This window comes from Phocoena sinus, chromosome 1 (assembly GCF_008692025.1).
Source record: "Phocoena sinus isolate mPhoSin1 chromosome 1, mPhoSin1.pri, whole genome shotgun sequence".
Lineage (NCBI taxonomy): Eukaryota > Metazoa > Chordata > Mammalia > Artiodactyla > Phocoenidae > Phocoena > Phocoena sinus.
This window is the reverse complement of record NC_045763.1, coordinates 136,428,116-136,453,775: the sequence shown is the minus strand read 5'-3', so window position 1 is coordinate 136,453,775 and position 25,660 is coordinate 136,428,116. Positions and strand designations below refer to the sequence as shown.

General features: G+C 41.6%; 1 protein-coding gene across 1 annotated transcript in view; it reads left to right on the top strand.

Moving 5' to 3' along the window:
* Nucleotides 1-14,649, top strand: part of ACBD6 (acyl-CoA binding domain containing 6) — a 234,328-nt gene extending 219,679 nt beyond the window's left edge. Inside the window, exon 8 of the mRNA XM_032652400.1 lies at nucleotides 12,746-14,649. Within this exon, the coding sequence (XP_032508291.1) occupies nucleotides 12,746-12,900 (155 nt within the window). The 3' untranslated portion in view covers nucleotides 12,901-14,649. The remainder of the gene's footprint in view (nucleotides 1-12,745) is intronic.
* Nucleotides 14,650-25,660: the final 11,011 nt, after the last annotated feature.

Here is a 25,660-nt window from a genome sequence, read left to right as displayed (position 1 = left end):
TGTTCCGCAGCTAAGACCCAATGCAGCCAAAAGTAAATAAATGGGTTTTTTTAAAATTGGAAACAGAGCAGACCACATAGAAGAGAGAATTAGAGAGCTCAAAGACAGAAATCTAAAATTTATACAAGTAGGAGGAAGAGAAATAGCATTTAAAAATGAGGAAATTCTGCAAGACCTATCTCACTCTTTCAGGAGGGGCACCATTAGGATAATAGGTATCCCAGCAGGGCAATAGAAGGAGAAGGAGAAGAAAGTTTATTTAAAGAAATAGCTGAGAACTTCTCAAATTGAGAAGTTCCCCTCAATTTCTAGTTAACTGAGAGGTTTTTTTGAATCACAAATGAGTGTTAGATTTTGTCATGTTATTTTTCTACATCTGTTGATATGATCATGTGATTTTATTTTTTTGCCTATTGATACGATGAATTACATTAATTGATTTTCAAGTGTTGAACCAGCCTTGCCCACCTGGGATAAATCCCACTTGGCTGTGGTATATAATTCTTTTTATTCATTGTTGAGTTCAATTTGCTAATATTTTGTTGAGGGTTTTGCGTTTATGTCCACGAGAGATATCAGTCTGTAGTTTTTTTTCCGTTTCTTATAATGTTTTTGTCTGTTTTTTGTTATTAGAGTAATGGTGGCCTCATAGAATGATTTAGGAAATATTCTCTCTAATTCTGCCTTCTGAGAGAGATTGTAGAGATCTGGTATAATTTCTTCTTTAAATGTTTAGTAGAATTCACCAGTGAACCCACCTAGGCCTGGTACATTCTAGTTTGGAAGGTTATTAATCATTTATTCGATTTCTTTACTAGTTACAGGCCTATTCAGAATGTATATTTTTTCTTGTGTGAATTTTGGCAAATTGTGTCTTTCAAGGAATGGGTCCATCTCATATAGATTATCATATTTGTAGGCATAGCATTGCTTGTAGTATTCCTTTTTATCCTTTTAATGTCTATTGGACCTGTAGTAATGTCCCCTCTTTCATTTCTGATATTAGTAATTTGTGTCCTCTCTTTTCTTATTTAACTTGGCTGGAAGCTTATTGATATTATTGATCTTTTCAAAGAACTACCTTTTGATTTTACTGATTTTCTCTATTCATTTCCTGTTTTCAAGTTCATTGATTTCTGTTGTAATTCTTTTTTTTTCTGCTTACTTTGGATTTAATTTGCTCTTCTTTTTCCAGTTTCCTAAGGTGGGAACTTAGATTATTGATTTTATATCTTTCTTCTTTTCTAATACATGCATTTAATGCTATAAATTTCCTTCTAAGCACTGCTTTTGATGCATCCCATAAATTTTGATAAGTTGTGTTTTCATTTTCATTTAGTTCAAGATAATTTAATTTCTTTGATATTTTTTTCTTTGACCAATGTATTATTACTTACTACAAACTTACTATAAAGATACAGAAATCAAAACAGTGTGATATTGGTGTAGGGTGAGGTGTATAGATCAATGAAACAAGATAAATAACCTAGAAATAGACCAAACCACACATGGGTAATTGATTTTTGATAGAAGTGCCAAGGTAAGTCAATGGAGGAAAGGATACTCTATTTAACAAATGGTGCTGTCACAGTTGGACATAGACATACATACTGGGGGGAAGAAAAGCCTCAACCCTTTTCTCATACCCTCCACAAAAATTATCTTGAAATGGATCAGAGATCTATACATAAGAGCAAAAATATAAAGAACTAGAAGAAAATGTGCAAGAAAATCTTTGTGGTCTTGAGATAGACAAAGACTTCTTATATAGGACACAAAAAGCACAAAACATAAAAGAAAAATAATAAATTGGACTTCATTCAAAATTTTAAAATTTTACCCTTCAAAAGATACTGTTGGGCTTCCCTGGTGGCGCAGTGGTTAAGAGTCGGCCTGCCGATGCAGGGGACACGGGTTCGTGCCCCAGTCCGGGAAGTTCCCACATGCCACGGAGCAGCTAGGCCTGTGAGCCATGGCCGCTGAGCCTGTGCTCCGCAACAGGAGGGGCCACAACAGTGAGAGGCCCGCATACCACAAAAAAAAAAGAAAAAAAGATACTGTTAATAAAAGATGAGACACAGAGTGGGAAAAAATATTTATAAAACATATTTGGAAAAAAACATATCCAACAATATATAAAGAATAATTGTAACTTTATTAAAAAGACACCCCAATTAATAAGTGGACAAAAGATTTGGATAACTCACCAAAGGTAGATGACTGGCAAATAAGTACGTAAAAAGATGTTCATCAGTAGACATTAGGGAAATGTAAATTAAAAACCACAATAAGAAGACCTGACTATACTATATAGTACCTATACTATACGTACTAGAGACATGACTAGAATGGCTAAAAAGAATTTTAATGATAATAACAAGTGCTGACAAGGATACAGAGCAACTAGAATTCATACATACTGGTGGGAATACAAACTTTGGAAGTTTGGTAGTTTCTTTTTCAAGTTTAATGTTCACTTGCCATGTGACTCAGCAGACCCACTCTAGGTATTTACCCAAAAGATGTGAAAACATAAAAGATCCATACAAAGACATGTATCCAGGTGTTCATAGGATCTTATTCATAATGGCCAAAAACTGGACACAAGCCAGATGCCTACATACTTTTATACAATGGAATACTACTCAGCAACAAAAGGGAAAGAACTACTCATACCTGCAGCAACATGGATGGATCTCAAAAGCATCATGCTCAATGAAAGAAGCCAGACACAGAAGACTATAGGCTGTATGATTTCCATTTCTGGAAAAGGCAAAACCTAAGGACAGAAATCAGATCAGTGGTTGCCAGGGGCAATGGGTGGGGGTAAGAGGATTGGCTGCAGAGAGGCCAGGAGGAACTTTTGGGGGTTATGGACATGTCTTATGTCTCTATTGTAATGGTAGCTACACAAGTAGACACATTTGCCAGAATTCAAATTTTTAAGAAGAATATTACTTCAGTTTTTTAAAAAAGGGAGAAAAACCAGGGAATCTTGCTCTGTATGTTAACTGGCACAATCCAAAGTGGATGAAGAATCTGGGACGGACAGGATGGCAGAGTAGAAGGACCTTGAGCTCACCTCTTCTCACATGCACACCAAAATCACAACTAACCACTGAACAGCCATTGATTAAAAAGACTGGAACCTACCAAAAAAGATATTCTACATCCAAAGACACAAAGAAGAAACCACAACAGAACAGTAGGAGGGGTGAACTCGTGATATAAACAATTCCCATACCACCCAGGTGGGTGACCCACAAACTGGAGAATAATTATATCGCAGAAGTTCTCCCACAGGAGTGAGAGTTCTGAGCCCCACATCAGGCTTCCCAGCCTAGAGGTCTGGCATCAGGAGGAGGACCCCCAGAGTACCTGTCTTTGAAGGCCAGAGGGGCTTGATCGCAAGAGCTGCACAGGACTGGGGGAAACAGAGACTCCACTCTTGGAGGGTGCGCACAAGGTCTCACATACACCAGGACCCAGGGCAAAAGCTGTGACTTGGTAGGAGCCCAGGCCAGACCTACCTTCTGGTCTTCGTGGGTCTCCTGGGGAGGTGGGGGGGCAGCTGTAGCTCACCCTGGGAACATGGACACTGGTGGCAGTGGCAGAAATATTGGAGAGTGTCGTCTACATGAACTCTCATTGAAGGCAGGCATCTTGCCTGGGTCATAAGCACCAAGGCCTGGCCCCACCCAACCGCCTTTAGGCTCCAGTTCTTGGACGTCTCAGGCCAGACAACAGGGCAGGAACACAGCCCCAGCCATCAGCAAATAGGTTGCCTAAAGACTTCCTGAGCACACAGCCACCTCTAGATAGGTCCCTTGACATGGCCCTGCCCACCAGAGGGCCAAGACCCAGCTCCACCCATCAGTGGGCAGGCACCAGTCCCTCCTGCCAGAAAGCCTGCACAAGCCTCCAGACCAGCCTCACCCACCGGGGGACAAACACCGGAAAACTACGATCCTACAGCCTGCAGAACTGAGTCCATAAACTCAGGTCAGAACCTACCCTGGGAACAGCTGGTCCCTGCCTCTGAGTGATGAGAGGGGAATGCACTGCTGGGACGAGGACCACTTCTCAAAGGTTGAGAAATGTAACTAACCTACCACAGAAACAAAAATACAAATAGAAATTTAAACAAAATGAGACAGCAAAGGAATATGCTGCAGAAGTAACAAGATAAAACCCCAGAAGGACAACTAAGTGAAATGGAGATAGGCAATCTACCCGAGAAAGAGTTTCAAGTAATGATCATAAAGATGATCCAAGAACTCAGGAAAATAATGGATGCACAGATCAAGAAGTTCTTAGCAAAGAGAAAATATAAAGAACAACCAAACAGAGCTGACAAATACAGTAATGAGATGAAAAATACATTAGAAGGAACCAATAGCAGAATAAATGAGGTAGAAGAATGAATCAGTGAGCTGAAGACAGAGTGGTGGAAATCATTGCCATGGAACAGAATAAAGAAAAAATGAAAAGAAATGAGGACAGTTTAAGAGACCTCTGGGATATCACATGCACTACCAGTCACATTATAGGGGTCTCAGAAGGAGAAAGAGAGAAAGGGCCTGAGAAGATATTTGAAGAGGTAATAGCTGAAAACTTCCCTAACATGGGAAAGGAAACTGTCACCCAAGTCCAGGAAGCGCAGAGAGTCCCATACAGGATTAAGCCAAGAATTAACACATCAAGACACATAGTAACCAAATTGACAAAAATTAAAGACAAAATATTAAGAGCAACGAGGGAAAAGCAACAAATAACATACAAGGAGACTCCCATAAGGCTAGCAGCACATTTTTCAGCAGAAACTCTGCAGGCCAGAAGGGAGTGGCATGATATATTTAAAGTGATAAAAGGGAAAAATCTACAACCAAGAATACTCTACCCAGCAAGGCTCTCATTTAAATTTGATGGAGAAATCAAAAGCTTTACAGACTAGCAAAAACTAAGAGAATCTAGCACCACCAGGCCAGCTTTGCAACAAATGCTAAAGAAACTTCTCTAGATGAAAAAGAAAAGGTCACAACTAGAAAAAAGAAAATTACAAATGGGAAAGCTCACCAGTAAAGGCGAACATACTGTAAAGGTAGGAAATCATCCACCAACAAATATGATATCAAAACCAGCAACTGTGAGAAGAGGATAGTACAAATACAGGATATTGGAAATGCATTTGAAATTAAAAGACCAGCAACTTAAAACAATCTTGTTTATATATAGACTGCTATATCAAAACCTCATGGTAACTGCAAACCAAAAATCTACCATAGATACACACAAAAAAAGAAAAGAAAAAAGAATCCAAACACAACTCTAAAGTTAGTCATCAAATGACAAGAGAAGAGAACAGAAGAGGAAAGGAAAAGTCCTCCAATGTACCTAGCTAAGCACTTGTGCTTTGAGCATGCGTGTTTCCTTCTGCACAAATCCTGAATGAGGTACTGTACTAGCTACCCAACCCTCCAACCAGGTGGATCACAATTCAGAGAACCTGAAGCAGCCTTGAGGTCCATAGGCTCACATAAGAATATGATTTCCTCTATAATAAACATAATAGTAGCTACCATTTAATAAGCATCTACTATTTGAGTCCTCTAGTAGACCCTGGACATGCATTTTCATTTGCCTAGGAAGACCATCTGAGGATACTCAAGGTCACACAAACCCAGCTTAGATTCTAGAATCCACGTTCTTTCTATGGCACTACTTATGAGGGCCTGTCCACCTGGGTCTCCAGGTTCATGTGGCAGTTTCCTCCTTTCGGAGCTGTATCCCTATTCTGAATGTAGGCATTCTTGACTGAGGTTCTGATGCTCCCTATATATCTTACTAGCCCCACCCCCCTGCAGTGGTTGGACCTGACTTGTGGACTAGGTCACTGGCTGGAGTCCTGCTCCTTCAGGGATGGGTTTCTGGCAACAAGGCCATTCAGTGGTGACTGTCCAGACCAGTACTGCTGGCCCCGCCCCCCACCAAAGCCCAGGGGTGGGGTTAGTTCACTCAGCCTGATCTACTTTCAACACCTTCTCCATAGTAAATACTGATGAGAGATATTTGGATGGTCACCTTCTGTGGGCCAGCATTACATTAAGCACCTAAAATTTACTGTTGAACTTGAGTGGTTCTTATCCACCCCGGACCCTCAGGCTGCCCGTCATCCGAGCCCACATCAGATCATGGCCAAAAGCCAATATTCCTTTGGTGTGTTGACATAGTTGAAAAGGCCTTGTGCAAAAGATATACTAAGAAACAACAAATGTGAGATATACACAGAGAGACTCTGGGTTCCTACAGAATCATGGGTTGTAGGTCATAGTTCCCATTGTCATCAGGAAACTCACCCAACACAGGTTTGTAGAATTACATCAGTAGCAATAAGGAAGTTGGAAAAAGTAGTGATTGGTAAGGTTGGGAGTCATAATAATTAGTCTCAGGTGGGAGCAGTTCATCCTATAGGCACTATACCACACATCAGTTCTTTACAATGTGCATGAAAATCACCTGTGGCTCTTGTTGCACCATGAATTCTAACTCAGTACATCTGAGGTGAGGCCTGAAGCTCTGCATTTCTAACAAGCTCCCCTAATATGCTGAAAGCCACTGATCCTCAGACTACACTTTGCATGGCAAGCCCATAGACCTCCTTGACACAGGTTTAAAAAGGAAAAAATAGAGTTGACTTACTAGGCTCTAAGTCATGCATGTAGGTGGGCTTAAAACCTTCCAGCCGGGCTTCCCTGGTGGCGCAGTGGTTGAGAGTCCGCCTGCCGATGCAGGGAACACGGGTTCGTGCCCCGGTCTGGGAGTATCCCAAGTGCCGCAGAGCGGCTGGGCCCGTGGGCCATGGCCGCTGGGCCTGCGCGTCCGGAGCCTGTGCTCCGCAATGGGAGAGGCCACAGAGGTGAGAGGCCCGCGTACCGCAAAAAAAAAAAAAAAACCTTCCAGCCGTGGTTCATGATCTTACCAGAAAAGTAATTATTCATAGAGGAAAAAGACCAAGCCAGACCCGAGTCTCAGAGCATTAGGAAGATGGAGCCCGGGGTTGAGGGGTCTGGAAATACATATAGAAATCAGGATAGGGAAAGAATGCGCAGCAGTCATAGAAATAACAGCATTGTTCAACTGTTTGAAAAGCAGAGAAGGTGGTAGCCTGGGGTATTTGAAGTCAGGCCCGGAACGCCAGACCCAGGACACTAGACTCACTGGCACAGAAAAGGCAAACTTCAAAGTCTTAACAACAAACAACGGAAAGAAATCAGCACAGGCAAACCAGCACCGTCACAGATATCCAGAAGGCAACCAGGCATATTCCCAGATGTGGGAAGTGAACTTACCTGCTCATCTTCCGCTTCCAGAAGGAACGGAGCAAGGGAAATCAAAGCGTCCTACTGCCAGAGGAAATAGCGTATTCAGCAACGAATCCAGGAGAGGATGAAGTACGGGAGCTGGAAAACTCAGCAAAGGCTCAGCTCTGCTACCCACGTCACATCCGACGTAAAGTTACGTCGCACTGAACCAATGAGAGGCCTGTGTTCCTTCTTACCTATGTGGGGCATTATCAATACGTGTGAGTTAAGTGGCTCTAGCTGTGAAAATTGACCAATAGTATGAGGCAGGAGGCACGCTGGTAGAGCCCTGAGTCTCAGAGTGAGGTCCCAGATCATCAGTATCAGCATCACCTGGGAACCTGCTAGGAAATGTAAATTCTCAGTCCTGCTCCAAACCTACCAATCAGAAACTGCGGGGGTGGCACCCTGCAGTCTGTGGTCCAACAAGCCCTCCAGGTGATTCTGATGCAGGCTCACTGCAGTAGAGTCTAGTGAAAGCCTGGTGGAGAGAGAAGGCCAGGTGTGGCAAAGGAGAATCATGATAAGTAGGCTTGATAATGGCGCTTTTAAAGAGCTGGTGGGGCTTCCCTGGTGGGGCTTCCCTGGTGGCACAGTGGTTAATCCACCTGCCACTGCAGGGGACATGGGTTTGAGCCCTGGTCCAGGAAGATCCCACATGCTGCAGAGCAGCTAAGCCAGTGAGCCACAACTACTGAGCCTGCACTCGAGAGCCCATGGGCCACAACTACTGAGCCCACATGCCACAACCACTGAAGCCTGCACGCCTAGAGCCCATGCTGCGCAACAAGAGAAGCCACTGCAATGAGAAGCCCGCACACCACAACGTAGAGGAGCCCCTGCTCGCCACAACTAGAGAAAGCCCGCGTGCAGCAAGGAAGACCTAACGCAGCCAAGAATAAATAAATTAATTTAAAAAAAAGAGAGCTAGTGAAGTCTTAAAGCCTGTTTATAGGGAGAAGAAAACCCAGTAGAGATAATGTAAAATAATAACTAGTAAAACGTGCTTAGTGATCAACAATGAAAACCAAAGTGGATGAATGTAAATTGTAGTAAAAATTACAAGTGAAAATTTAATAATGGGCATTAACAGTCTTTGCCTCTTAAGCTTTTTATTTCCCAACCAAATAAATGTGTCTACTGGTAAGGACACCATTAGGAATTTTCAGTAATCTGTATGTCTCTTTCAAATGTATTTCTCCAGCATGGTAAGGGAAACCACCTTAGGTAGGTAGCTCTTTGGCCAGAGTGATCATGTAATATAAATATATTTAAAGAGTATCCAGAAAAATTGCTAAAAATCCTGAGCCCAAAACATATGTCTTCAGAAAGTCACACAGTACAGTAAAAATGGAGATAGTAGTGTGTATGGGGTGAGTGGGTTTTTTTTTTTCAGATTCATATTTTACCTCCCTACTACTGAGCTTATCAATATAGATATCCCCTAGTGCCACATATTTATCATGTCCCAAACAATATTATTTCTACCCCTCCATAATTTTCTGCTTCTGTTCCCCTCCAAAAACTTTGCTCTTCCTTCTTCTGGTTCCTTATTTTAGAGATGTCACCAGCATCTATGTGTTCTCCAAGACTAGAAACATAGGTGTCATCTTTGATTCTTCTAATTCTTTTGACCATTGGATTGATTTGTTAAAGGTTTTTTTTGTTTTAATATTAAGGATACTAGCTCTTACCTGTGTTATGTAGGTGATACGTTTCCCAGTTTATGGTTTACTTTCGTATATAGTATTTTTGTGTGTGTGGTATAGCTGTTTTAAATTTGTGTTCAAATTTATCATTTTTAGGTTTCTATATAATCAGATTTATCAGTCACTTTATCAAGTGTAGAAATACTCAGGCTGTTTTATTCAGTAAACATTACGATCACAGGCCTTGGGCCTAAGAGCTTTTAAAAAACCTATAAAAGTACCTGAAATCTGCATTTGTTTTGCTCCAGAAAACAAAAAGAAATTGCAACATATAAATAATTAAATGTTTAGGTGTCTACAAATATGACATTATATCAGTTTCGTTAATTATTAAATTTAGTGTTCACAAACTTTTTTTTTTATTAGAATTCTACCTTTATTCTTTTTTTTTAACATCTTGATCGGAGTATAATTGCTTTACAGTGGTGTGTTAGTTTCTGCTTTATAACAGAGTGAATCAGTTATACATACACATATGTTCCCATAGCTCTTCTCTCTTGCGTCTCCCTCCCTCCCACCCTCCCTATCCCACCCCTCTAGGTGGTCACAAAGCACCGAGCTGATCTCCCTGTGCTATGCGGCTGCTTCCCACTAGCTAGCTATTTTATGTTTGGTAGTGTATATATGTCCATGCCACTCTCTCACTTCGTCCCAGCTTACCCTTCCTGCTCCCCATATCCTCAAGTCCCTGCTCTAGTAGGTCTGTGTCTTTATTCCCATCTTAACCCTAGGTTCTTCAGAACCTTTTTTTTTTTTTTGATTCCATATATATGTGTTAGCATATGGTATTTGTTTTTTTCTTTCTGACTTACTTCACTCTCTATGACAGTCCCTACGTCCATCCACCTCACTACAAAGAACTCAATTTTGTTTCTTTTTATGGCTGAGTAATATTCCATTTTATATACGTGCCACATCTTTATAGGTTGCTTCCATGTCCTGGCTATTGTAAATAGAGCTGCAATGAACATTGTGATACGTGACTCCTTTTGAATTATGGTTTTCTCAGGGTATATGCCCAGTAGTGGGATTGCTGGGTCATATGGTAGTTCTATTTTAGTTTTTTAAGGAACCTCCATACTGTTCTCCATAGTGGCTGTATCAATTTTCATTCCCACCAGCAGTACAAGAGGGTTCCCTTCTCTCCACACCCTCTCCAGCATTTATTTATCAGTCCCTTCTTTATACTCCTGCCAACACTAGCTCATTTCAAGCCCCCGAAAAGGACTACCACAGTCTCTTAACTGCCACAAATGCCTAGGTTCTACAAGTCACTCTAGAATTATCATCCTAACACAGAGGCCAAATTATGCTACTCCCCTCCTCATAAATGCCCAGCTTCTTAGTATGGCTTTCAAGGCTTTGTATAGTTTAACTTAAATCCAGCCTCTGCTTTTTTTTTTTTTTTTTTTGCGGTACGCGGGCCTCCCACCGTTGTGGCCTCTCCCATTGCGGAGCACAGGCTCCGGACGCGCAGGCTCAGCAGCCATGGCTCACGGGCCCAGCCGCTCCGTGGCACATGGGATCTTCCCGGACTGGGGCGCGAACCGGTGTCGCCTGCATGGGCAGGCTGACTCTTAACCACTGCGCCACCAGGGAAGCCCAGCCTCTGCTTTTGACGCTCTATATTGCTTCTCTGAGCCGGCAGACAGTTCTCTCAGCATTCCCTGTGCTCTCCTGCTTCTCAATGTTGTTTAGTCACTCTGCATGCCTTTTCTTCTAAGTTTACCTGGAATTTTACTCTGTCCTCAAAGCTCAGCTTACATACCACCTACTTGTAGTATTTTTCCTGATTCCTTAGCTTCCTCCTCCTCTCCCCATCCCTCTCACCTTTGCAGGTGTGTGTGTGTGTGTGTGTGTGTGTGTGTGTGTGTGTGTGTGTCCCCACCTGCCACAGTGTTTACTCATCCTTCGAAGTTCCTTAGAGCAGGAATCTTACCTGTAATCTTGATGGGACTGGTAAGGTATGTATTCAGTAAAATACTCAATGAATCAAACTACTTACCCTTCTTGCTCTCCCTTTCTTTTAAAAACCTTTTGTTGTTGCTGTTGTGTAATATATCACACTACAAAATTGTATATAAAATGTATATGAAGAATTTTAAATGTACCTTTAAAAAGTTGTATACCTACCACGTAGTTTAAGAAAGAGAACATTGCCAGTATCTTTGAAACCCCCTGTGTGTGTGCCTATCCAATTATACGGCCTTCCCTATACCACCCCCCACCCCAGATTAGCACTATCCCAAATTTCATACCACTATTTTCCCTTAGAGTTTCACTTCGTATTTGTGTCTCTGAACAATGGTGTTTAGTCTTGCCTGTTTTTAAAATTGTGTTTAAATGGAAACATACTGTATGTATTCTTCTAATTTGCTTTTTCCCTTCAACATTGTTCTAGAGATAAACTCATGTTATATGAAGCTATAGGTCATTAGTTTTCATTTTGGTAAGGGATTTCATTGCATATGTAAACAATATTTTATTTTTACATGTTATTCTTAATGGGCATTTGAGTTGTCTACATTGGGGGGTCTATCACAAACAGGGCTACTATATGTACATTCTTGCAGATAGCTCCTGGAGCACACATGCAAAGGTTTCTAGAGAGTATAACTAGGAGTAGAATTGCTGGGTCCAAGGGTAGGCATTTGTTTAGGTTTAACGTGTAATGCCAACTTGTTGTCCAAAGTGTTGTCCAAAGTGATACACAGTGTACGCTCTCCACAGTCCAGAGGGGAGTCTCCCTTGCTCCTGGCCTCCTTCACACTTGGTATTGTCTCAGTTTTTAGTTTTCAATTATCTAGTGGGTGTGAAATGGTATCTCCTGGTTTTAATTTTTATTTCTGTGATTACTAATGTGGTTGCTCATCTTTTCATATGTTTGTTGCTATTTATGTTTTATCTTGTGTGAAATGCCTACTTTTGACTTTAGCCCAGTTGTCTCAGTGCCATCTAATTAATGGAGCTTTGTTTCCTCGCTGATCTTCAATGCCAGCATTGTCACAATCAAGTTTCTGTACGTGTGCAAAAGAATGGATGGCTCTCTCTTCTAGCCCTTTGGTCTGTTTGTCCACCCTGGGGGCAGTACCATACCATCCTCATAATAAGTCTTGATATCTGTAGGCCCTTTTCCTCTTCCTGTGTCTTGTGTGATTGGTGCCATTTTTTTAAGGTTGCTTTAGAGGGATTGTCTGATTACTAGTCCACCTTTTTTTCTTTCTTCATTTACGAATTTTAAAGTTCAGTTAGTTACCCAGTTATCCCCTCTTCAAAGACAAAACAAAATCCTTTCTTTGACATTTACAGTATTTTGAGCCTTTTGACTTAGCCTACAAACCTATCATTTTGATCAAAGTAAATGAAATACTTAAACTATTTTTGTTCCTTCCCTTCATCCCATCCTGAAGAATAGAGTCCAGAAGCCTCACAATTTAAAAAAATGTATTTGTTTGTTAGCTTCTGGGCAACCACAAAGGCAAATTTCATTTTCCTAACACCGGCAAACCCACCGTCACGGCGCAGTTCCGTTACAAGGCCTCGTCACCCCCAGCCACTGTCCCATCGCCCACTATTCACGATTCCTTATTGCTCAGCACTTGCCTTTCCTGCTGAAGTCTAGTACTCTCTGTCTCATGGTAACTTGGTTTTCGTATTTGTCGATTTTCCTGTCAGCTGCTGCCTGTGAGTTTTTGGACATTGTTGAGCTGCTGCTCCAGTCCGGCGCCGACCCCACAGTCCGAGACCAGGATGGCTGCCTGCCGGAGGAGGCGACAGGGTGCAGAGCGGTCACTTTGATGTTACAGCAGCACACGACTGGCAAGGTTTAATCAAAAGACTGGAAACCCACAGTCTGTAACAGCACAGGGCTTCAGTGGTGAAAGAAAACTTCAAAAATAACACTTCTTTTGCCACCCCTCTTTGGTATACACTGGCTAATAAAATCAGTTGTGAGAAACTGGGGTTTTGAAGTCTCAGCAATTCCTTCTACTTACATATATTCCAGCGAGTACCGTTTGGTGATGAACATGTGTTCTGTGCATAATACAATCCAATTCCGCTGAACGTGCTCTGAAATTTATCACTGTTCTAGAGGCTGGGAGAGGAGGAGATGCATCGTATTTCACAATATTAAACATGACTGCTCTTTTAAAAAACATAGAGAAGGGAAGTAGAACCGGCAGTACTACACTGACAGTTAGGGAAAGTTCCATGAAATCCCAATATGGTGGAGCTCACAGGGTCGCGTGGCATTTGGTACAGCTAAAACATCTATTCTTTTGTCAGACACAATTGGGAAGATAGGAAAGAAGAGGGCTGTTAAGAAAGCAAAAGAGAGAAAGGGCAGAGTTTTGTCACGTAAGGGATATAGAAATCAGAGGAACGACCAGATTTACGGAAAAACCTCAGAATCTTGGACATTTTAGGATGGAAACACAGATTCTAGAAGAATGCACTGGTTAGGTCAGGATTCCTTAAACTCACCTTTACAAAACAGGGAGGAACCTCCCTAGGGCCCTTTTAATTGACTATCACGTTCCTGTTGCATATGGCAGCAGTCTCTGTAACTGGCTCAGGCCTGAACTGTTAGGCCTGTTTGGGTCTAATATGAAACAGCCATAATGCCCCAGTACTTAGGTGTGACTGAAGTTATTTCTGGAGCACTTCTGTTTTTTATTAAAAACATAGACAAGTACACCACAGGTTTTATTTAAAGGATAGACAAGTATGCCACTGGTGAAACTGGCTCCCTACATTTCCCCCTTTAAGCCTCAAGAACTCCATCTGGGAAATTCCTTGACATTTCTTATTATGTGAGGAAAGTAGATAGTTGTCATAGGAAGAGAAATGAAGAAACAAGTTGAGATGCCAAGATGACCATTTAAAAGATAATTTTTCTAACGTGTCACTCCTAAGATAGCAAGTAATAAACTTGTTTAGTGGAGCCCTCAACAATGGACAAGAGTTTCATTAGCTCAAGCTAACCTGTCCTTCTGGAACAAGCCCCTCCAGAGCAGAAATGAGGCATATTACTAATGCTGCTTATTTTGTGATTTTTCTAACCTCTTATTTTCTGAGATGTAAACCAAAACCACTCACCAAGGTTATTCAGTTTTTAAATGACTTCTTAATTATCTGTGGAAGTGATGAGCACGTTAGTACATACTGAAATGTTACTGTAATTCTAGCAGAGCTTTCTCTTCGTTATCTGTTCTTTTCCCACAGTCCCAGCTACATGGCAACCTACTGTTCAGCTAAATTCTCTCATGTTGCACATTAATTGAATGTGTTTTAAGTAACATTATTCATTAGTTACAGTAAAAGTGACCAAGATGTTGCATGAAGCTTTTAACTGATATTACTTTGTGCATTTTTCGGACATTAGCAAATCAAAAAGTGTTTATTCATTTTCAATTTACAGGGTAGTTATCTGAGCAAGAAGCTATCAAGGAACTCCTTTTTTCATTTCTCTTTTGTAATTCGACCTGGGTATGTATTAGACAAGTTTTTAATAAGCTGTTTTGCCACATCTAAAACAGGTTGTTTTTAAATAAAGAATGTAATTTGGTTTTTATTCATTTTATTGTAAGGTTTCACATTTGCATTGAAAGCTATCACTAAAAACAGCCATCGGGCTTCCCTGGTGGCTCAGTGGTTGAGAGTCCGGCTGCCGAGGCAGGGGACACGGGTTGGCGCCCCGGTCCGGGAAGATCCCACGTGCCGCAGAGCGGCTGGGCCCGTGAGCCATGGCCGCTGAGCCTGCGCGTCCGGAGCCTGTGCTCCGCAACGGGAGAGGCCACAACAGTGAGAGGCCCGCATACCGCAAAAAAAAAAAAAGTCATCAACTTAACATTTTCAAGTGCATTTTAAAATCAGGTTCCAAAATCTATACTTTTGTTGCCCATATCTGAATTTTCAAAAACCTTACTGTCGTATATAACAATCTATGGATCATCTTCCTGTGCCTTATTAAGGGGAAGATTTCATTCATAAAAGTCGGAGAAAACTGGATCTTGGTTTGTTTTCATTCCCCTTAAGTTACTGAACTATTATGAAGTGCATCACACTTCAGCCAGATCATGAGTTCCATTGCCAAAGCTGCAGCGGTTACCACCAAGCAAAGGACACAAAGATCCCACAAGCTGCATGGCACGGGTTCAACCCCGATCAGGGATTGAACCCACGCCTTCGGCAGTGAAAGGAATTCCCTAACCACTGGACCACCAGGGAATTCCCTGAAGGTTCATTTCTAGTCATGATTCAACTAGAACTTCAGAATAATTGTTCAGCCTTTTTGTTTTTAATGTTTACTGGGATTGGGATTTTGTTTACCTCATCCTTGGTTCAAACTCTCTGATTTGTTATTTTTAGTGTACATGAGAATTTTAAAAATTGAGTCTCCATTGTGTTCCCAAACTGGAAACCAGTTGGCTTGGAGGCATCTTTAGGTAGTGGGTAACTAAAGACGTTTGTCAGTGTTGTGAATAGCTGCTTTTTGCTACTTTACAACTTGCATTTTCCAGACTATTTATATTTTACCTTTCTACTTTAACCTCCTTCTCGGTTCCACATTTATTCTATTGTCTTGTCCTCCAGCCACCTCTATAGATGTGTGTCTACACATAAAAACATACCTAACCCCATTTTCCTATGCCCTTAATAAAGTGAAAAAGGAAATATGTTGCTTTTTCTGCTTTTTCTTTCCTGGAGATACTGTGATCAGAACAACGCTAATGGCTTTCTGTATTTAATATTTATTCAACGCTGTCATTTACTTTGCCCTCTATCAACTGATCTAAGAGGCCCTGATTGCCTTCACAGTAGTCTTGATACACACTAGTGAAAAACAAGGAATAAAAAGAGAATCATGTAAACAAACATTACAGAGGAGGCAAAGAAAAGCATCGGAATCACTGTTACCTTCAGAACTCTTGCTTGAGTCAGCTAAATCAGTGTTAACTCTCGCGGAGTTCCAGATCACTCTCCCCCTAGAACACAGTGTTGCGCATGGAATTTTGAGCGTCTCCTGAAGCCCATGTCTGAACTCCACGGTGGTCTGTGAGTCCCATATAGAACCCCTTTTTTCTGGCTTCTTGTTACAGTATTTCATTCTTGAATGAAATACAGTAATATGTTGACTGAACCAATTTTCACAGTTTTAAGTGCTTCTACCGGATGATGTATGGGGTCTTGCTGTGCCTATTTGAAAGAATGAGAGAAGTGCATCTTTTTTTTAAACCATTGGTCAACATTCCAACAATACACATACAGTTTTATCACTGATCACCACGATTGGAAATTTTTAAAGAGGCCCTGGCCAAAAAGTCGGACCCTGACCTATGTGACCTCTGGTTCTGCTGCAGGGCAGAAATGAGCCCACATGTTCAGTTCTGTGTGACTAATGATGGCTTTTTATATGCATTTAGCTCTTTTGACTTTTCAGAATGCTTTCACGGGCATTATCTAATCTGTCATCCCTCCACAGTAACCCTGTAGAGTAGGTAGTGCAAGGGCTCTTAAGGCCACTTAAAAGAGGATAAATCTGAGACATTAACAGGTTACTTAAATTGCTCAAAGTCTCAGAGTAGTAGTAGAGCCACAGTTAGGACCAAGTCTGCTGAATCTCAGCCCTTTATTAGACCACAGAACTCATGTGCAGTTTTGAAGCTCCTCCTCCATTCAATCCACAAATATTCCTTGAGAGCCTTCTAAATGACAGGCACTGTTCTAGGCCACTGTCATTCCCTTTTCCCATTATCATGGAAATTTAGAAGTACTTATATGATGTTATCTCAAGATATAGCATAAGATATCTTGAAAAGTCTCACAGAAATTAATAAGTTAATAATCAAAAAGTAAATCTTTTAAACCTACTATAACTATGTCTCTAATAAAGAGATAAGAAGTCAGCCAACTGAACACATACTGTTATCTCTAATGCTTTTTAGGTAGAAGGGTAACAACCAAAGTAATATCTAGAATCGTATCTATTATAGCTTTTTTTTAATGTTTCAGCATTTTCCAGCTAAAGGGTTGCCATAATCCAGTGAACCTTTCCATTAAATAGGGATTTCTTAGCTTCCTTCCAGGTTTAACTACTTGGCTATGGGTTATTATTCCGTGTACAATATGGCATCTCTGAGGATTAATGAACAGGGTGTGTGATGGGAACAGAGCTGAGCTTGGGTTGCAGAAGGGTTAGTACCCAGGCTAATATATGCTTCAGCTGAACATAAAGACTTTCAAATGCTTATTTAGCATTTAACAGTTGAAACATGAAGGCTTTCATCAAACTTCAGGTCCCTAAAAATGCCCTTCATAAGTAAATGTTTATCACAAAAAGGTATGTAACCCACCAACAATTCAGTAATGAAAATTTCAAGTTTAAATATTTATTGAGTGAATTTTAAATCCCAACCCCTAAGGCGTTTTGTGTCAGATGTTTCAATAGTAGTCGTAATACTATATTTGATGACTTTTAAGATGCACGTTTTTTCACATTTTAAAGTATCCAAAATTGGATGTCTTTTACAAACAATGCTATAGTTGAATTGGCAGCATTTCTTTTCTTAGTAATGCATAAACTAATGTATCTTATAGTCAATACATCTTAACTTCAATGATGTTAACAGTAATCACACCTCACCTTGTATAGGACTTTATACACAAGCATCTTAACTGAACCTCAGAATAATTATAAAAGTAGAAATAATTGGTATTTTCTCTATTTTACAAATGAGGAAATTGAAACTCAGAATTGTTAGGGAAAGTGTCCAAGATTATACAAATAGAAACAGTAGAAATGCCCATCTTTATATAAGCTTTGTTATATAAATATAAAACACTTCAATATACATGATCTTATTTTTCCAGAATCAAGGTGATTTTCCAAACCTGTAATACCAAGTCCGAAAGTTTTCCCTGTACCACGTTATCAGGATGAGTGAAAATGAAAACAAAAGCAACCACACTCAGAGGTGCCTTATAAGGCCTCTTCATGGATTTTATATATACACATTGGACTTTCTCCTTATAGCATAAAAAGCCTTCAATGCAGTCTTTTATAATCATGTGATTTGAAAAATTATTATGATCATTACTGGAGCTTTACCTTGAGCATCTTTAACTATTTCGGTAACCATACACAGCTACTTAATCAGAGGGGTTTAGGTCAAAGTATAGTGATTATCAGACAGAAGAAAAAAAAAGCTTCCCTGTTATACTTATCATGTAAAGTTTATTATGCACCAAGTATGATCAGGTTTTCAAATATGCATTAATTGGCATTACACTAAAGGACTGAACAGGAAAAGCGATTTGATCTCATCTTTATTCACTTACCCTTGAAATATTGTTGTCACGCTCCTACTTGAAAAGCAGAACTTAATGGCTTAATCCTTGTACGGATCATCATAGTTATTAGGAGTTTATAGTTTTTTATTTATTAGTGTTTTTACTTTTATATATAAATTATTAAATTTTTTCTTTCCTGTGTTTTGTTACATCACTTTTTCTTCTCACAGTTATAAAATAAGTGATTGTTTTACATTTTTGCTCTCTCTTCTTTTGGAAATTCATGAACTGGAGTCATTTCTGAGGGCAGTATTCCTTCTTCCAGCAATAGAGAGCCCCCAGCCCTAAAAACCAGATCAGGATGTTCACAAGGTACATGCTCGTTTACACTCAGGACAGAATCTTCCTTGTTTCCTTCCTACATGTCTTAGAAGGAATGAACATGAGTTCTCAACTAGAACACTGAGGTTAAAACCAGAAGGGAAACATCCAAGGACCTGCCCCTATAACACGCATCTGCCTCGTAGTAGAACTCTAGGCACTCAGTGTGTGTTTCTCTTATAGGTGGAAAAAGACCATTTGAACCTAAAACTACTGGATGCAGTGGCTGAACTTAAAGGACTGTGAGGGCATTAAGGAATAGAGAGGTGCCTTTCAGTGGGCTGCCCTGGGCAGCAGCAGCAGCAAATTCATCATCCACGCTCAGCCAGGGTTTATTTTTCCTCTCACTTGTGTAGCAATCCCGGTTCCCATTTTAATGTTTAGAAGGTAAGTTCAGTTGATGGACACTTTGTGTAATAAAAAGCTCTTTTAAAGTACGTGCACACGTACACACACAGGATAAAAAGTGGCACCGCCAGTGCCCGTGGCTTTCACGGAGTACATTTGCAGAGCCCAAAGCTTAGTCCTGGATATGTTTATAGCACTTTAGCTCCGTTTGTGAGTTTGGAACCCTTCCAAAAAAAGAAGAGAAAGACATATATTATTGTTTATAATCTGCTTTATTCCGCCAAACCTTGACTGAACAGACTTGTGGATTGCTGTTTAAATCCCTCAGTGCCTTTAACTACTGATACAGAAAGTGGTTAATGCACATTCTAAACGAAGCTTGGCATCCACTCCAGGAAATCACTTTAATTGAGAAGCATTAAATGTTAAAATGATTCTGAAAATAATAATAAAGCCAGCAACATACTGAGTATAAAAGTCCTGGCCCATCAGTAATACAGGTTCTTGGTTACCATATTCCTGTAGACTGAGCGAGCTGTAGTTTGACAAGTGTCAAAAAACGTGACATTCAATTCCCTAGGTCACAGGCAGCCCCCCCATCAGCTTGCCAGTGAGAAGACAACCTTCACCGTCTCTATTTTAGAGATGAGGAGAGAGCTGTCAACTTTATAAATGTTGGTTTTTCTGGAATAATATGCCAGTCCCAGGTGACTAAAATAATGAGATTGAACCCCAAAGTCCTTGCCTGGGCTTTCCACTGCTGTGCTGAAGCCATCTGTTGAAACCTATTTACCATCTTAATGGCCTTTGGGAAAAAATACTGCTCATTTCCAACTCCAGGTGTGTGCCAAGACCACTTTGGGGGGTTTATATTATATCTTTCAGGAAGCAATAACCAGCCTTTCCAAAATCCCCAAGCCCCTCCCAACCAACAGGAGATCCTGGTCCAGGGTTGGCAAGCAAGTGAGAGAAACATAAATCTTAGCAAACGAACAAAACAAAAACAAAACCAAAAAACTCTCCCCCAACTCTAGAGGCAGCCTCGCCTGTGTCAGCCTTGGAAGTTCTGACCATTTCAGTGGTCTGCTAGACAACCTGAAGGATGAATAAGTCACGAGGCAACCTTTTTCTCCTAGGAGCCCCTTCCATGAGAAGGGAAAACATGGTTCTGTCAGGGGTGGCCTGTGACTGGTCCGTTTAATTACAGAATAACATACCAGTTAATAACATACCTAAATTCAGTCTTTGTGTTTAACAGGGGAGATGGCCAAAGGAAGAATCACCAAAGGAAAGGGTTTTAAAGGAAAATCCTGAAGTCACATTGGACAAAAACCAGAGAAGAAAATGAAAGAGTGACAAAGGGACAAATGTTACATGCAGAAGCCATACCCCCTTTCTCTGACAGGATGTAATACACCCTCCTAGGGCAGCAGCTGATCATTTGGAAGACTTAATTTAATAGTTTGGATGGGTTATTTTTATTACTTCTTTTAGAATTATGATAATAAAAAGTTCCCTCTTTCCTAATGATTTGGCCCCATTTTATAAACTTTGTGGGGTTCTTTCCTCCCTCCTAACTCACAGGGTCTCCCCAGCAGCAGTGGCTGACCATTGCTTATTTCCCTGAGGCAGTCACGACCCAAATAAGCATCCAGACCCAGCTCCATCCCTCCCCGCTCACAGCACAGCCATAATGAGGAGAGGCACCAGGAGTTCCAAATGATAAAACCGAAATAGCCTTTCTAGGAGGCTTGGCAAAGGGATGCAACAATTTTCCATTTAGACTGTAAGGGACAATTTTTAAACTATGTCTCAAATATCAAATCTGAGAAGATACATTCAGATACACTGAGGATCACCTCTCACGATTTTACTTCTAGTTTGGCAATTGGTTAAAATTTACAACATACTGACTTGCCTTTGATTGCTTTTTATCCTTTTCTGATTTGAGCTGTATAGCTGGGAAAGAGGTGGAAAACGCTGACTGTTGAGCCTTTGATCTCCTGAGTTTGCGTCTTATTTCATTCTTTCTAGCCAGTGATTTCTTTCCTTTACTTGTCTTTAAACAACTGTCCTTTTGAAAAGCCACTGTCAGGAGAATCACACTGCTCAGGAGCTGGTCTGAAGTGACCAAACCAAAGGTAAACTTAAAAAGGACCACATCCTCCCTCTGCTTCCTTTGTGAGCTGAGAACACATTTCATAATTCCAAAAAGTTACTAGATTATCATCGTGGTGGGAACTGTGTGCACTAGAGCACAAAGTGGAAATGGTCCAATGAATTGTCAGCCTGATACACTCAAAACAATTGTTAGTGTATGGAAAGCAAAGACTCAGCATAAACAGGCTGGTGATGAGGGGTTTGAGAACACCAGACTAGAGACATGGTGCATAGGGCACACACTGGCAGAATTCTCAAGCCCTGTTATTAGTGCCTCAGGAAAACGCATAGCCTCTTTACAAACTTCCCTAACAACCACCCAAGGGACTGAGCTAGTGAAGGAAAAAAAAGTCCCTGTGTACCTCCTGTGGTCCTCTACCCACACCTCACTCCATTAGATGCTGTCACCTTCACCTTCCGTAGTGCATAGCCCGGAAAGGTTTTTTTGCCTTTCTCAGCCTAGTCAAGTATTTACCACCAGAGATGATCTGACAAAGGACCATCAACCCCTTTCCTTGATAGCAGAGATCTGAGTTTCCACTAAAAGACTTTTAAACCCTCCAAGAGGCTCACTGGACATGCTGCCCAGGAGGCAGCATCCTTCCTATTGAACTGGGTAGACTGCGGGGCACAGGTGGGTCTAGGACTTGGGTTGAGTCAGGACATGAGACTGCTCAGAGGACCAGGGCCCAGCCTCCTGCTTCAGACCTAAGCAAGTGGTTCTGGTGTGTAGTGCCACACACAGAATCCAATGGCAGAGAAGTTGGTGCTACCCACAGAGTCTGAGAATACTTCAGCAAGTACTCCAGGATAACTAGTAGCTAAACAGGTGATGAGTTATCTCTGCCCATTCTCCTCAGCCAGACTGTCAGCACTGTCCAATAGAACTTTCTGCAATGATAGAAACGTTTTATATCTGTGTGTCCAAATACAGTAACCACTAGCCACATGTAGCTGTTGAGCACTTAAAATATGGCTGGTGTGAGGAACTAAACTTTTAATTTTATTTAATCAATTTAAATAGCCACAAGTGGCTAATAGCTACCGTCTTGCTCAGTGCACCTCTGTTCGGATCTTCTCTTCAACCAAACAGAACTAATCACTAATGCAGAAAGCACTCATTTTTCCTGGATGGAATCCCACCGCTAAAGAAATGCTATGACTTTAATTTTTTTTTTTTTTATTAAAGAATCTCTGTTGCTCTTTCCACTCTAGCTAAACTTCAGGTCCTGTACACTAATAAAGCCTCCTGCAGGGAAAAAACCTGAATGGAGATTTTCCTGGAAAAGCTTGTCCAGGAGCCCTGATGAGGTGCTTCTATCCCTCTGTCCACCTCTCACCCAAGTATAGACATTTGCACATGCTTGTCTAGGGAGAAAATGTACACATATAAAGGACTTTAAAATACAACAGGACATACAGTAACTAAAATTTATGTGATCAGCAGGTTTTCTCTGCCCATTCCTTAAGCCTAGAAACAGAGGACGGGGCCCCAGAAAATTGGTATTAGAAAAATCAGAGAACTTCCTCTATCCAACACTTATACAGAGTAGTGCAGGTATTCACAGTTGCAAGTGGTTCTGCATTCAGAGTTGTATCTTGAGTTTCCTTCTGGTGATGAAAGGAACCCATGTCAGCACAGCTTTTTCCTATGTCAAGAGAAAAACTTCCAGAAAACCAAATGAAAAGCAAGACACGCTGGCTTCTAAAGAATTTCCATATTTATTGGACATAGCTTTACCATACACATCTCATGCCAACACACAGGAGGCACATACAAACAAACGCACCAGCTTCTGTGTTCCAAAGTCACATGGCAATAAATAAGGATGGGTGGGTCCTTTTTTTTTTTCCTTTTTCTTTTTTTTTTTTTTCCAGGAAAGGAGACTTCATTTCTTTTTAACTGTACAAAATTTACACTGCGAAGGGTGAGGGCAACAATCCAGAGCTTAGGGGATCTGAGGCTTTGAGGTCTTGAGTGCAAGTTCAGAGCAGCTTCTGGGATCCTGCAGCCCTGAACCTGCGTGCTTGGCTCAACACCGTCCTCAAGTGGGGAACGAACGTACAAATGCTTCTTGTCTCTAGGTGGGCAGCGGATGAGCATGGGGTGTCCCGCTCTGTCCACCTGTGCTCTTCCTCCCGGGGTGAAGGATGCTTGGCGCACCTCCCAGACCTGCGGCTGACTCCTCACCAGAGCTAGCAGCGTGAAACTGTGCTTTCAGTGTGGTCCTACCAAGCAGCGTGTGGATGGGATGACTTTGCTGCGCTCTCTCTTTTTGGATCCAGTCAGTGTGTTAGAACAGTTGGAGCGACGACTGTGAAAAGGGCCAATTGACCAACCCAAGAAAGAGAGAGGCAGTGATGTGCTTTTTATTTAGCTTTCAGCATGCCCAGAGCCCTTCAGCAGCAGGCAATAAAACAAAACTCATTTCCGCTTAATTGAATTTTTCTTCATCTCACGGTTTCCAATTTCTAAAGTGCAATGTTTAAAAGTGAGCCTCCTCGGTCCTTCCAGACCCTGCTGGCTGAGGAGGTATGGTCATTATTTCCATGGCTATAACCAAGTTGTCGTTATAGTGAGTGGCGTGCGGGAGCGGGGGCGTGCGGGAGGGGGGCCGGACGGTGCCCTGTCACACAGCAGCAGCTTTTGCTAAGCTGAAGACTTAAACCCCTCCAGCCAGGAGGCAGTTGTTTCAGAATAACCAGCTCAAGCTTCAGAGACGGTAATGTCTTTTGTTTGTCAGATTTCTTATACTTCTTGCAAAGTGAACTTCATTGTGAAGATCTAATGGCCCCCAGGGATCTTACCAGATTTCATGTTTTACATTGGCCAAAAACAAACAAACAAACAAAAAAAACACCTTATTGAAAGACACTGCTAAATGCTTTTCTTCTGTCTTAATTTTATCCTCTTTTCCTGGTGTTTCATGGTATTAGTTTGCAGGAGTAATGTTATCAATGTGGTAGTTGATTTTCATTTTATATTTATAACTGTCAGATGAGGCAAGAAAGAGGAAACACAAGGACAGAAAAGAGTTGGCCTCAGGGTGCACAGCAAGTCCCTGAAAGGGCCGGGATCCAGGCTTCCCCACAATGCGATTTACCCAGTGGCCAGCTTAGCCTTTGCATTTGGTATTTCCTCCACGGTCTTACTACTTTTCAGCAAATATAGATTCTTCCATAGCCCCACAGATCCCGTTTTTGCTTATATCAGTTACCATTGGAAACTTGGGCTTGTTTTTTGTTGTTTTTTTTTTAAATATTATTCATTTGCTCCTGGATTCAGAAGCCTCCTACCCTCGGGTCCATCAGCCAAGCACTGCAGATAACAGTTGCTAGTAAACAGCTCTCCTAGAGCCAAAGACAGGTCCAAGTATTGTCAACGCCTCCAGAAGGTCTCATCTTGTTTTTAAAATTCATCCGTGTCATTTCGCAAAGGGGAAAAGAGCTTCCGTGTAACACCTTATACATCAATAACAGACTACTGAGCGATAGAGGAGTGCCTGGACCCGAATCTCAGGGTAGTTCTGTTCTTCTCCATCCCTGAGCCTCAGAAAAGCCAAGGAACCGTCTTGGCCTGCGGCTCATTGGTGGCACCAGCCCATGCATAACACTAATCCCACTTGCCAGGAGATCCACTTAAAATCTGAGACCGATTGTGACTGTGCTTCTAAATGCAGCACCAGTGTTTGCTGCTCTCTGGCGAGGTGGCCCTGGGGAACTTAAATCCAGCTCTCCTGGCTTTCTGACCAGGGCTCACTCAAGAGCTCTCCCAGCTAGCCAACCCCACCAAACCAAAGGAGCTCCTCCCGACATCATGACGTCACCTGCACTATTGACTGGGTTCCTCGAGAGACTCCTGTTATTGGATGAATGAGGAAGGCCTCCCATTTCTCCTGCCAGTGAATAGGGAGTGAGCACGATTAACCCATCTAAAAAACAAAAACTGGTCGATTTCATCTGGTCTCCAAAAGCAGTGCTACACAGGGGGATGTTCCCCCTTAAAGAGCCTGCTCTCATGGTACTGCACTCGCCAAAAATACGAAGCGCCTCTGACGCTTCGCCAAAAATACGAAGCGCCATGAGATACTACTCCAAGTAATCAAGCTGAGACAGTGGTCTGGGTGGGGCGGTTTTTAACTGGTTTTAACCCAGCAGTCTTTCTCCTGTGTTTTGTAAGCAGCCTGCTCAGAACAGTGAGCTTAAGAAGCTGTCCTCCAGAAAGATGGACACACGACTTGTTACCTTGTGTTTGTGTCTCCATCCCCACCCCGAATAGTCACATTATTGGGGAATTCCCCATAGCACAGAATTGGCCAGGCTTAATACACCATCATCCCTGCACCTGGAACCTCCGGCAGAGGGCCGACATTTGCAGACTCCCCAAGCAAAAAATCACAACAATCG